This window comes from Rhinolophus sinicus, linkage group LG06 (genome assembly GCF_036562045.2).
Source record: "Rhinolophus sinicus isolate RSC01 linkage group LG06, ASM3656204v1, whole genome shotgun sequence".
NCBI classification, from domain to species: domain Eukaryota; kingdom Metazoa; phylum Chordata; class Mammalia; order Chiroptera; family Rhinolophidae; genus Rhinolophus; species Rhinolophus sinicus.
The window spans coordinates 123,731,981-123,746,403 of record NC_133756.1 but is presented as its reverse complement, the minus strand read 5'-3'; the positions used below and the strand labels follow the sequence as shown (position 1 = coordinate 123,746,403).

At 39.5% G+C, this 14,423-nt stretch overlaps 1 protein-coding gene across 3 annotated transcripts in view; it reads right to left on the bottom strand.

The window, feature by feature from the left end:
- Window positions 1-14,423, bottom strand: part of SYT9 (synaptotagmin 9) — a 161,832-nt gene that overhangs the window by 96,319 nt on the left and 51,090 nt on the right. For all 3 annotated transcript variants that reach the window (XR_012497500.1, XM_019728135.2, XM_074335933.1), the window contains exon 3: window positions 7,978-8,524. Coding sequence is in view for 2 of the 3 variants with exons in the window: in XM_019728135.2 (XP_019583694.2) it covers window positions 7,978-8,524 (547 nt within the window). In the remaining variant the exon portion in view is untranslated. The remainder of the gene's footprint in view (window positions 1-7,977; window positions 8,525-14,423) is intronic.

Below are 14,423 nucleotides of genomic sequence, written 5' to 3'. Positions count from 1 at the left end.
GAGATAGATTCCTGACGTGCTCAATGCCTACTTGCCAGAGGGCCAGTGATGAGTGGGGTACACTGAAAATGCCAGGAGTGTAGGTATGATGGCCAACATTCACCCAGACCACTAAACTCATGCTTTCTGGACTTTGACCTTCTCCCAGATGCTATCTTCTCCCCTGTTGGCTGACACATGTCTCACAAAGGCACATTATACCATTATTGATTGATCTGGCTTCAGTAGTTGAGAGGTTTAATTAAACTATTGCTTTTACACTCAAAATTATTATTTTGTTTCTTCACAGAAGGTATGAGAATTAATTTTTGTTTGACTGCTAACATTTATAAAACTCCTCATCTCCTTGGAGAACAAAATTTTTAAAAATTAGTTTATTAGTTCGGCTCTTTAGAACACTGCCCCCCACCCACCAAATCAGATCCTAGAGCCTCACCAAATTAGCCCCTTATAGGGAGCCTCACTTTATTCAGCAAGTGCTTATTAAGTATTTCACTTCCATACATCATTCTAGGGGCTGGGGATACAGCAGCATACAAGCCAGATATGGTCTTTGAAGCCACAAAACTGTCTAAAGGAGAAGAAAAAATGAACAGATACATAAAAGAGGGTATGATAAGTAATGATAGAAGTGGAGAGTGTCATGGAAGCAAACACCAGAAAAATCTATCCTAGTCCAGGGCTTATGTAAGAGTTTTCTGAGGAAGTGGCAGTTAAGCCAGGATCTTAGTGCTTAGTACAAATTAGCCAGGGAAAGGAGAACTAAACCAGCATATATAACAATGTTGATACACCTTTTTATAAACTGAGTTAGCTGATGAAAAATTTAGTCCTAACTCCTATTTGGCCATTATCCAGCTGTGTGACCTTGGTTGAATCTCCTAATGGCCTTCCACCTCAGTTTTATGCACTAAACGAGGATTTTAGATTACAGGACCGCTAAGGCTCTTTGTGGCTATTCAATCACTAGGCAAACATATAATACAGAGATTACTATTCAGTTAGTACAAGTAAAAACTGCTTTTTGGATAGGCTTTGAGCAATACAGCACACAGTGTTTCCAGTAACAGAGTGGATATTCACAGAAACTCCTTCAGGTAAAAATACTGGATTATAAAATTCTTTTCAATGCATAGCAAAGCTGATGGGACAGAATTGGAATTATTCAGTGGCCAGAAACAATAAGAAAGCATAAATCCACAGAGGTAAATAAGCACTGGAGCTTAACTGGGGGTAGTTGTGAATTTCTGGTGGGTTAGTGCCTGGGGGTTAGAGGACTATGGGAGAATGCTCCATATCCTTAAAAGATTAAGAGCCATATCCTTAAAGGATAAACAAAACAGGACATCTGCCTTACATACGTAGATGCTGGAGATCCAGCCTGTCTTGGACTTGCTCGAGGTAAAGCAAGAAAAAAAATTCTCCCCTGCCAGTTTCTATCCATTAATACAAACCTGAACTCACACATTTGGAGCCTATATTTACCCTACCTCTGTTGTTCCCAAACCCTCAAGCTTAAAATTTAAAGTGGTTCCGTGCTGGTAGTTCACCTAGGCATCTGGGAGAAGCAATCACAAATCATCTCCGAAGGAATGTATGGTAAACCCAGGGATTGAAAACTTCAGTCGCCCTCCGCATCTGTGAGTTCTGCATCTGCAGATTCCGGTATCAATCCACAGTTGGTTGAATCCACAGATGCGGAACCCACGGATATAGAGGGCTGACTAAGGGCTGACTTGAACATTTGCACATTTTGGTATCCATGGGAGTCCTGGAACCAATTCCATGCCTATAATAAAGGATGACTGTGCTGATAAAGTTCCAAGCTAGATGAGTTCATGATCATAAATCACTAAATACAAGAGGCGTGATAAACTAGGGTCTATGGAAATGCAAAAAAAAAAAAAAAAATCAGATTTAAAGATTATAGCTATTGGAGTTGCGAGTAACAGAATACACACACACATGCGCGCGCACACACACACACACACACAATACATGGAAAGGTAAAAGAAATAGAAAAGGGAACTTAAAGTATGTTGAAGAAAAAAATACCAAATATGTTAGGCAAATGTGAAAACACATCAAATAATATTTCTACAAACATAAAGAAGAAAAATGGCTGAGAATTTTCAGAACTGACAAAAAGAAACAATCTCAGACTCAGGAAACCCAATAAATCTCAGTCAGGATAAATAGAAACACCCACTTAGCAATAAGTTACAGCTAACTTACAGAACACTAAACAGAAAAGCAAGATCTTGGAAGCAGTAAGAAAGAAAAAAAATTACATACAATGGAATAAATATTAGACTAAATGTTGATTTCTCAAAAGCAATTGAAGGTCAGAAGACTATGGAATGATAGCTTTACAATGCTAAAATCAGAGTAACTGAGAGTTTTATGTCCCTGAATTTCTATGCCCAGGAAAATAATCTTTTAAAAACAACAGCAAAATAAAGACATATTCAGGAGCTGTGGCCGTTGGTTGAAGGTTATTACCAGCCTACGGATAACCCAAAGGAGGTAGCTGGAGAAATAAATATCCCAACTGTTCTCCTCCCTTCCTTGTTATCTGAACCTAACCATAAGTCAGAGACTAAAGGAGCTATTTTCATTTTGAAGAAAAATAAACAAAACCCCCAAAGAATCTAGGGGCACCAAGCTGAAGCGAATTGAAGGTACCCAAAATAATACCGCCAATCAATATTATAAATCAAGAATCACATTGATCCTAACCTAGATAAGGATCATACAAGAAAGTAGATTACATGTATCTACAAGTAGATTACATGAGCACAGATGCAAAAAAACACTAAACAAAATATTAGTAAACTGAACTCCGCAATGTATTAAAACGTGACATATCAAGACCAATTGGGGTCATACTAGAAATATAAGATTGGCTCAAAATAAGAAAATTGATTAATGTAATTGATCAAAGTAGCATATTAAAGGGGGCAAAAAAACCCTCAGAGGATCATAGCATTTGATAAAACAACTGTCTGTGATAAAGTCTTAGTCAGCTAGGAATAAAAGGATATATTCTTAATATAAAGACATCCACAAAGTATCTATAGCAAAATTGTATTGATGCAAATGTTAAAAACATTCCATTTAAAATAAGGAACAAGTCAAAGATGACTACTATCAAAATTATCATTCAGCATTGTACTGGAAATCCTAGTCTGTACACTACATTAAAAAAATAAATAAATAAAAGGTATACAAATTAGAAAGAAACAGACAAACGATCATAATTCACATGACTAATTATCTAGCAAAGAAAATTCGGAAGAATTCATAATCCAATTATGAGAATTAATAAATTTTTCGAGATTAACAAATAGAGGATAAATACACATAATTTAAACTGTATTACTATATAGCAGCATTAGTTAGAAAATGTAGTTTTAGAAAAGATACTATTTAAAATAACAAAAAAGGTACCTAGCAATAAATCTAACATGCAAGATCCTCAGGTAGAAAATTTTAAGTCTTGAATGAAAGACTTTAAAGAGGAACTAAATAAGTGAAGAAAATGCACTATGGTCACAAATAGGAAGACTCAATATCATAAAAGATGTAAAATTTCCCTAAATTAATCTATAGACTTCATACAAATCCAAACAAATACCAGAAAAAATTTTAACTTGACAATTAGATTCTAAAATTTATGAGAACAGTCAACTATTGGTCAAGATAAAACTGAAAAAAAGCATACTGGATGTTAAGACATATCATAGAATGATAGGAATTTGAAAATTATGCTATTGGTAGAGATAAGTCAAATAAAACAGTGGATAAAGAGAATCCAGAATAACCTTCATATATGGAAATCTATATAAGACACAGAACGCACTGCAGATTATTGGGGAAATATGCCAGAACATTGGTTATCCATTTGGAAAAAGAAATATGAATGCATTATGGACTGAAAATGTATGACCCCCCCCCAAACTCATATGATGAAGCCATCACACCCAATGTGACAGTATTTGGAGGTGGGTCCTTTGGGAAGTAATTAGGTTTAAATGAGGTCATGTGGATGGGGCCCCCATGATGGGACTAGTGTCCGGATCAGAAGAGAAACCAGAGCTCTCTTTCTTTGCCCTGTGAAGACACAGTGAGAGAAGGCTGCTGTCTACAAGCCAGGAAGAGGGCTCTAACCAGGAATCGAATCTGCTGGCATCTTAATCTTGTACTTCCCAGCTTCCAGAATGGTGGGAAATAAATTCCTGTTGTTTAGCTCAAGCTGAATAATACAAGATGCCTGTACTATACAAAAAAATTTCATTCTAAGTTGATTAAAATCATAATTAGGACAGTCAAAAGTTTAAGATTCCTAATAGAAAACACAGGAGAAATATTTTATGACATAATGTAAGGAAGGATTTCTTAAACAAAACATGGAAGTGCTAACTTACATTGGAAAATATTGACATGTTTTACTACATTGAACATAAGAACCTCTATGGATCAAAAGATACCATAAAGTGAGTATAAAGACAGACATAAACTGAGAGATGATGTTTGTAATACACTTCAACAAGAATTTGCATATAGACTATATAGAAAACATACATGAATCAAGGAAAAGGAAACAATAGAAAAGAGGTACTGAACAAGCATTTCACAAGAAAGGAAATATGAATGGCCAACAAACATATCAAAAGATGATCTACTTTGGCAACCAAGAAAATACAAATTATATACCATTTTATATGCATGAACACACACACACACATCAGTGTGGCTACTGCAAGAGTTGGTGAGAAGATGGAACATTAGAAATGATCAAATCTTATCAGTGAGAGGATCAATTTGTACAGCTCCTATGGAAAAGAACTCGGCATTGCCTAGAAAACTTGACACATGGACCCTACCTCTATAAGGGGTACATCCTAGAGACATTATTTCATATGTGAACCATGAGATATGCACAAAAATGTTCTCTGCACTGCTGTTCAGAATCCCAAAGAACGAATAACAACCCAATGTCATCAATACAAGGCAGCTAATCTGTCATATGAAACACAACGGAATATTATACATCAATGAAAATACATGAACTACAGCTCCATTCATCTCTATTGTTCAATGTCAAAATCAATGTGAACTGGAAAAAAAAAAGTCAAAGAAGAGCTTTGAAAAACAGAAAGAGACAAAACCAAACAATACATTGTTTTACAAACATGTCTATAAATAAAATTCAGGATAGTGATTTCCTCTGGGCAGGAGTGGACGGAGAGAAAACATGATGAGGGAGAACCACCCAAAGGTCACCCAAATACTGGTGATGTTCTATACTTCCTCTGAGGTGTGGGTTCATGCCTGTTCCTTTAATTATTTCCTCATTACCAGGTGCACGTACATTATATAAACTGTGTTACATATGTGCTATATTATAAAAATGAAACCTTGGCAAATTTCAGACCTTCATCTCAGTCTCTATATAAAGTCACATGCAAAAAAGCCCAGTCAACATAGCCCCAAGTAATCATTTTTAATGAAAAATTTAAAATATATGACAAATTATAAAATAATCTGTAATTCCATTCTCGGACCTCCTCTCTCCTGCTGGCCACCCAAAGGCCTAGATCAATGCTTATAATGTTTATTATTTGCCCGAGGAAACAACTGAGAATTTTGAAGCTTTTAGCCTTTTGGTTTTCTTCCTTGATTAATAAATGCGTTCTCCTCAAACTCTACGGAAATCAAAGTTTCTCCAGCAATGGATGGGGAACTTTTAGTCCCAAAAGAGTGCTAAAATGGCAGTGATCTCAGGGCCAGAAGGTCCTGCAGGCTGCCATTCAATATTCTCATCCCATGGGAAACTGCTCTAGAAGATGTTCTCACCAGGATCAGCCTTATCCAGAGTTTTATGAGCCACTGTCCACTCAATGTTGCTCTCTCCACAAAGTCTCTAGAAGGCAACTCAGAGCAGGATCCCTGCTGAGCTTTTTAACAACCACTCCAGCTATTTTATGGAATTCATTTGTCAAAAAATATAAATTAATGTCATACTAGATGGTATGGCCAACCTCTCTCGACCAGGGCTCATCACTGTCAGCCGGCAGAGTCTCAGCTTCTACCCAAGGGGACTTGGTAAATACTCTGGTGAGAGGGTTCATTCTTGAGTCACTTATAACAGTATAAACAGCCAGCCCATTTTGTGTCTTTAAAACTTCTCATGCTGGCTTCTGAGACTGGCAGTTGGGGTAAGTATAATCCTTGCTTCCCCCAACATCCATTTTTTCGTTTATAGAGATTATAACCTTTCAAGATTGAAGAGATCTGTTCCTTCCCCAATCTCCCAAATCACTTTAGTTTCATCACCCGATGTTCTCTCCAGCTCCTTCTTTTCTTTCCTCATCATTACGATAAAGGCCAGCAAAACCCCATGTTATATACGTTGCTTATCCTAGAAGCCAGACAAAGTTGGCACTGGTATCTCGTGGCATGGGAAGAGAAGGTGCCCGAGTGTGGGTAAGTCCCCAGTTCACAAAAACGGCAGAGGACGAGGCAGTACTAGGGCGGCTATTTGGTCATCGGGCAGAGAATATGTGTGTGTTCTGAGCAGAGTGAGAGCTTTTCACTCAATAGGTTCCAACCTCAAACTGGATTACAGGCTGGGCTGAGTAGGGATTATAGTACTTGGTGTCTTTGGATGCCAAAGCAGAGAAAGAGAAAGGCCTCAGAAGGGCCCATATTCCAGAAGACAAGTTAACAAAGTTACCTGAAGGAAACTGGACAGGTGAAAGAAACTTAAAAAGTGGTTTTAAAATATCAGTGTCGTGCAGGAGACCCGGAGGGGTCTCTGCTCCCGCTCCCCATACAAGAACGCAGGATATGGTGAGGCCAAAAAGGAACACCCACGGAGCCATAGGTAGGGGAGTCATACCACTATATTCTCTCTGGTGGCACTATACTCTCAATGGAGGCTGATTTCACACTGTCCGCAAACCGCCATCCACACTTGCCAGCCCAGCCGCCATCTTCTTGCTAGCCCCATTCTTCCCTCTTCCTCCTTCTCCCTTCTCCTCTGCTTGCGTAGCCACAGCAGTTATATTAGTGGCCAATGGCTCACTGGTTACAGCTGACGGCCAACTAGCCACAGCTGATGGCCGTGCAATCACAGTTGATGGCCATTTACTACCTGAGCCAGCACCTGTCTATGTGAGGCCGAGAGCCTGGAAACTACTTTCTGGGGCTCTGCCCCCACACTCAGTTACCTAAGAAAGTCCAATTTTGCTTTCTGTTTCAGGAGTGTCAATACACCTTTGCAGGATAAAGAGAGGATGTAAATGGAGTAAAAATATCACCACTGCAATCTCGTGTTGAAAATGTACGCGCCTACATGGATGTAGGGCATCACCACATAGGACTTCTGCCCTCTCTTTCCTGAGCTCTAAATTGGATTTGACCTTTTATAGATTAGTTTGGCCAATATCTGTAGATCTTTTCAAACTGACCTTCTTATAGCTTTGATTTTATATTTGAAAATGTGGTGCCAACTCTTCTCAACTATTCTCACTGCTGGGGTTAAAGTTGAATATCTGATGATGAGAAAAACTGAGCCCACCTGAGAACATGTGCAAGGACTTAATGCTCTCAGCTGCAGACACAGTTAATAGGATGCTAGGATCCATTAACCACAAACAACCTCAGCAAGCTCTAAAGAAAATGTGGTAAGAAGGACCAATAACATGTCTATTAGAGAATAGCTAAGAATTAGAAAAGAGAGAATGTTATTCTTTAATACTGTTTTCATGAATAATTCTTAGAAATTCCCAAATGAATATTGTTAAACACCTGTTTCTGGAAAGGTACCAGGAGGTTCTGAAGCCATAGCTACATGTACGTTGACATGGATTTTATACTTTGCCCCCCAAACAAAATAAGGTGGAAGTAATTTGTTTCATGGTGACCAAGGAGCACTCTCCCCCCAACAAAATGAAGAAATGCTGGACTTACATTGGTGACATATTCGATGTCCTTCCAAAGGATGCATTCCCTGGGGAAATCAGCCAAGTCTAAGAAGTGATCCACCACCACTTGGCCGATTAAGTCATGGCGAGAGAACCTGTCAAAGTCGTACACAGAGAAGTGAAGCTTCCGGGCTGCAAGGTCATTGTAGGGAACTGGAAACAAAAACACTTCGTTAAACACAGGGTTCAAGGTCTTTCTGTGAACTTTAGTCTGGTGTTTTGTTTTCCGATCGGGAAGCAAATAGATCTTGACGTAAGGATCTGAAGTCCCAGAAAAGTCCTTGGCAGGCAAATTGACAGCTTTGTGAATCTTCACTATGAGCTGCTCTAAGTCACAGTCATATTTTACAATAAAGTTCAGTTTCCCACAGGCCTTGCTGTTACTCCGTCTCCCGTCATCATTATCCAGTGACCTCTGCTTATATAGCTCTGGTTTGATTCGACCAATTCCAGTCAACTGTTCCTGTTTTTGAAGCTGCTGGATATTGAAGTCCGGGTTTGACAGGTTGAGTTGTCTTCTGATTGAATTATGCCTTCAGTGAAGAGCGAGAGAGAACAACGTTATAACCTCATTAGGTCTTTCAGAAACTTGTGTCTGAGTTGTAGGTGCACTGCTATGCACTGTTAAAAGCTTAGATCTGTGGGCATTGCCTCCCCACCGCCTGCACCTTTTTTTGCCTAAATTCAAAATACTCATCAATGTAAGCTGCTCCCTAAGACCTGAAGCTCAAAATTGAGGCCTCGTGTAAGGAAGTGAACTTACTACACCTGACCTTAGAGCTTTAAAAGTACAGTGAATGCACTTTCTAAACTAATACATCATTTCAAAAAAGCTTATTCAGATGGTGGAATGTGAAGACTTGTTCAAACCGGTTTAAAATGAAAATTATTCAGTTTCATATATTATACACTGAAATTAAAATAGTTAGCTATGTGTTTTCTTAAGAAGAATAAATCTTTCCCTCAATTACACAGAATTTCCTGTCACTGGCTTATAGGTTTATAAGGATGTACATTATTACTCGTTCAAATCAAGTCATTTCATCCCAAGAACACAGTTTTTGCTTTTGTGAGGATGTATGTGACAGGATGTGTCTGCTTGCAGTGGATTGCACTGGCTCTGACAGGTACAAGTGACAGCTCTGTGACTGTGTTTCTGTTACACCCTGCGGGTGATTACTGATCAGGAGGAAGGGTTTTATTTCTGTAACAAACATTACGGGTGCAAAAATTACAGGTAAGCTATCAATGTAAACAAGGATTCAGTTAGAGAAGGCTGGATACTGATATTTGCAAATTAAATATTTGCTAACACAATCAACTCTTCACCCTGTAAGCTTATCAATTGTGGTTAGAAGTTTCCCTGAAATTCTCTTTGAAAGGGCACTATCTGTGTGAGTCCTCAGAAACTGTGAGAAGTAGTCATTAGATATAAGGTTGTTTTTAAGGCTATGTTTGTTTGTTTTTAGCTCAGAGTCATTATACTGTATTTTCTGCAGTATCTCAATAACTTTAATTAAAATAACCTCTCTCTACCAGAAGGTCAAAGGAAACAGCCAGGCTGTCTCTGAGGGATTGGTAAATAGTTAGAGAGGCAGAGTAAACATTTGAGTTTGTCTTTTTTCCCTTTCTTAAAGATATTTATGAAATAAAGATGTAAAAATGGGATTAATAGACCTCAAAACATGTTTAAAATTATTCTCCCTTGTCATACAGATGTTGTTATGCTGAACATTCCCTCTTCATCTTAAAATACACACCTACTCACTAATCACCAACATGGCACAAGAGCACAGTCACAGAGCTGTCACGTGCACCTGTCACAGCCAACACAGTTCACCGCAAGCAGACATACCCAGGCACATACAGTCCCACAGGTCCAAGAACTGTGTGGTTTGAGTTTCTGCTGTGCGATTTTAATTGCTTACAGAGAAATCCACAATATTAAGTTTTCTCTGTATCTTATGATTTTTCGGGGGAGGAAGAGAGTCAGCGGATGCTATTAAGCACCTAGAACTCGCTCTCTGTACTAGTGCAGCAAGTCATTCCCTTGTCCAGATGTTGAACCTTTGTAATACTAGAATAGAGCTGTAGTCTTGCTCTGTTGGGATCTCCTGGCAGCAAGGACCAGCAGGAAGCAGCAAGTATCCAGTCCTATGCGGAGGCAATAAGCGGCTGGTACCAGCTCTGGCTTCCCCTGCTACTGACTTTTTACTCAAGACTGGATTCAAACAAGGTCCTTATTGGGGTCTGGAGTCAGCTCCCACCTACGATGGGCCATTCTGGGAGCAGTTAGTTAGTGATGCTGTTTAAATACTAAAGTACTCCATCAAGACCCACGGGATGCCCATTCTCTGCACCAATGTCTGTGATGGGACACCGGTCCTGTGTCTACACCAGCTCCAGCCCCTGCCGCTCGCTGCCATTGTTCTCCTGAGGTGGGCACTGAGCAGACTCTTTGTGCGTAACAACTTCCCTTCAATTTTTTAAATACTTTTTTTATTAGTTTCAGGTGTACAAAACAATGTAATAGTTAGGCATTTACACCCCTCACAAAGCGATAACCCCTTTCCCCCAGTCCCCCAGTCTACTACCCCTGACTTCATATATAGCTGTTACAATCCCATTGACTATATTCCCTATGCTGTACTCCACATTCCGTGACTATACATATATATATATGAAATTATAGTTGACATTCAGTATTATTCAGCTTCAGCTTCAGATGTACAGTGCAGTGGTCAGGCATCTACCTTCAATTTTTTTGAGTACTGGCTTTAGATTTATTACAGCAAAATTTTATCTGTAGGACTAAGCCTGCCATGTAAATTTTAACTTAAAATACTTGAATTTGGCTGCTTAGTAATGGAAATATTCTGTTTTGCTTGCACATTTTCTTAGACATAAAATCTGAAGAGAATTAGGTTCTACCTGCACTGCTCTTTCTAACTACAGGGGATTGCCAGGGGGTAGAGAGAGTGAATTGGGGAGGGAGTTATGGAGAGATTTGTACATCAAAGACCAAACAGGATCCCCTTCCCTCACAACTCAATTGCACAAAATGCTTCTATTCAAAATTCCAACGCAACTGAAGGTTCTTTTTAAAAATCAAGCACAGATATGAATACTATTATCTACCTAAATGTTTTACATGACAAGTTTCATTCCCAACACTTCCTTCCCCCTCCCCCCATTCAGAATCACACTTATTATTGGGAAAACAGTTGAATCTAACTGTAAGGTAGTGGCTTAAAGGAAAGAGCAAAGACTAACAGGACAGGATGGTTCTCACTCCCTGGGGCTCTCTTTCAATCACTTTCAATTTCCTTTCAGGAGAGAGTTAGCGAGTTCTGGAGTTGGGGGATAGACTAGAGAAGCTCATAGCAATCAGAGAACCAAGGTAACTCATCACCTCCCTGAATAATCTCTGCAGTTTTCTGGGATGAGAAATGAGAAAGCAGAGCAGGTAGGCTGCCCCGGAAGAAATGGAAAATCAATATGCCATGGCTCTTACAGGCTATTCCAGTGGGAGGTGGGAAGATAAGCAAGTCAAAAGCAAGGGAGCAGAAAGATGGAGAACAGAATGTTGTGACTTGGTTCCCGTCAACCCACATGAGGGGTCCTAAGATGGTCAGTGGAGGTGGTACTTGAGTGCAGTCAACTAGAGACCTTCCCACCCCCACCCCCCACTCAGGATCTCAAATTTTAATGCTGCTGAGTGACACTGAGTGGGTGTGATAAGGAGTGATCTGTGTCTGAAGCAGACAGTCCTCTGAGTAGGTCTGGGGAGTCCTGTGTCTTGGTGTTCTCCGGACTTAATGTGCACAATGAATGGAAGGAGAGGGGGTGGGCCCCAAGGAAAGGGTGTGAGGAGGAAAGCTGAGAGACTGTGTCCTCTATAAATAAGTCATATTCTAACACTTTCTTAGAGAAGCCCGCCCCTGAGTATAGATATATAAGGAAAAACAAAGTGGATGTGTCTTTGAGCTCAGGGACTCATAATCTAGAAGAGGTATAGGTGATAAACAAATAAGTATTGAGTTAGGAATAGAGTTCAATTCTGTGACAAAGTGAAAACAAGGCAATGTGTGAGAGAAAGAAGAGTGGGAGGGAGTAGAGGAAAGAATACGTACTTCAGAGAGGGTGGGCAGGGAGGCCATTCTAAGGCAGTGACATTTTAGGTGGGAATGAAAGCTGCAAAGGAGTCAAGCACGGCAAAGGAAAAGAAAGAGCATTCCAGGCAGAGGGAACCGCATGTGTGAAGGCGTCAAGGCGACAAGGGCCGAGGATACTAAAGGAACTGAGAGACAGACTGCCTAGCGTAGCCGGAATGTGATGAGCTTTTTCATGTGAAGCCTCCTACTTAATCCATGTTACCAGTGTCCTCTGGGGTTGTGCCCCATGGTGGCCCTGGCCAAGAGGTGAGGCTGACAGCTGACAGAAGCAGACGGTGGCATTATCACACAGAGCCTTAACAGACCTGATTAAGGAGTTTGTGGCATGGTAATTGAAATTTTTACAGAACTGTAAATTGTATACTAGAGTTAAATGTTGTAATTACTCTTATGAGTAGCACAATTCTATCAAGCTAAGACTTTTCTTGTGTTGAGAGCATTGGTTAGATGTAAATATCTAAAATACAACAATTTTTTAAATTACTCTTTTAGTTACTTCTTCAGATTTTAATAAACTGACAGCTTCAAAATGCAAGGTGCCTAGACCTCTCTTAACTCCCATTGGACCCTGAAACTAGATATAAATGTGTATTTTCTCTACGGGGATTTAAATATCAGCAATTATTATGTCCATGGCATTCACATATTTACTCTAGACACATGCAGTATAGGTTACATAGGAAATTTGATAAGACTTGAAGAAACAGACTGGACTTTCATCTTGGGACATAAATCAGGGAGTGGATTAGATGGACTTTCAAGGTTCCTTCCATTTTGAGGATTCAGGGATTTTCATATATTTGGAATAGAGACCGTTAAAATGTTCTGGTATTTAAAAATTCTGAAAAACACACACAAAAAAAACCTGCATTCCCAGGATATTAGGTCATTATGCAAAAGGGATTTCATCCAAATTAAAACAAATTAACAAGAATTTGGGGGCCCGCCCACCTGGTGGTTCAGGTGGTTGCAGCACTGTGCTCCTAATACCGAGGTCGCCGGTTCTATTCCCACATGGGCCAGTGAGCGTCGCCCTCTACAGCTAAGATTGTGAACAACGGCTCTCAACGGGCTACTGACTGCCTCAGCTGGGGGTAGTGCAAAGCTCGTAATACCAGCGTGGGCCAGGGAGCTTTGTCCTACACAACTAGACTGATAAACAATGGCTTGAACCGAGTGGGGGAGGAGAGGGAGGCAGGAGAAGGGGGAAAAAATAATTTTGGAGGGTTCTGATAGTAATTGAGCTAACTAGAAACAGAATGCTAACGTGATTGATCTTAGAAGAATAGAAAGTTATCCTGACCAGAAACATTCTTAGAAGATGAAACAAAGCTCATATTTAGGACATTCCAAAAGGCACTGATGGGAGCCACGCATATCCAAACTGAAGAGGCCAGAAGAGGATGGGATTTCCATTGTAAATGCTGTGACAGAAGCTATGCCAAATGCAATGACAGTGGGGTGCCCTTAACTGGCTGTCTAAGCCTAACGTGCTCTAGGCTAAGGAGGCATCCGGAGAATTTGGGGATAAGTGACAACAGCCACAGGAGAAGAAGAAGTAAGAAAGAAAGTGACAGCAGTGAGAAAGGACATAATAAGAATGAAGGGAGAAGAAATAATAATTAGCAGAGCAGACTGCTTACAATCATCACAGCAAAAAGTACCTCCGCCCTCCCCAAATATGGTATCAAAAATGTTACTTAAATAAGAATGTTAGAAATGTTTTGGGACGTGAAGGAAATTTCACTCATTTTTCCCATTTTGAGAGTAAAAAGGCTGTGTGTGTGTGTGTGTGTGTGTGTGTGTGTGTGTGTGTGTGTTTATAATATAACACAATCCCTAAAGAATTAGAAGACCATATACCATTCTTATTATGGAAAGACCATGAGTCAAAGATATGCATTTCCAGACATAACTCGTAAATCTAGGTCAGTAGTAATTTAGATAAGAATGTTTTAAATGCATAATGATGCAAATTATCAGTAATAGGTTAAATGCAGATGGAAAGAGTTTAGTTTTCTTATAGTAGTTCAGAGGGTACTAAACTTGTTTTGGCCATCAGAAAATAATTTAATTGCATTACTCCTAAAATAAATCTTAATATGAAATACACTTTGTAGGGATAATTCCTTCCCTGTTTTCTTTTTATTTTTTTCCTTCTACCTAATTTCCACAAATCAGTGGTGAAGGTATCTATAGTTTTTATTTTTAAATAAAACATATTGATACACGGAGTACTTACACATTTTTCTAGAAT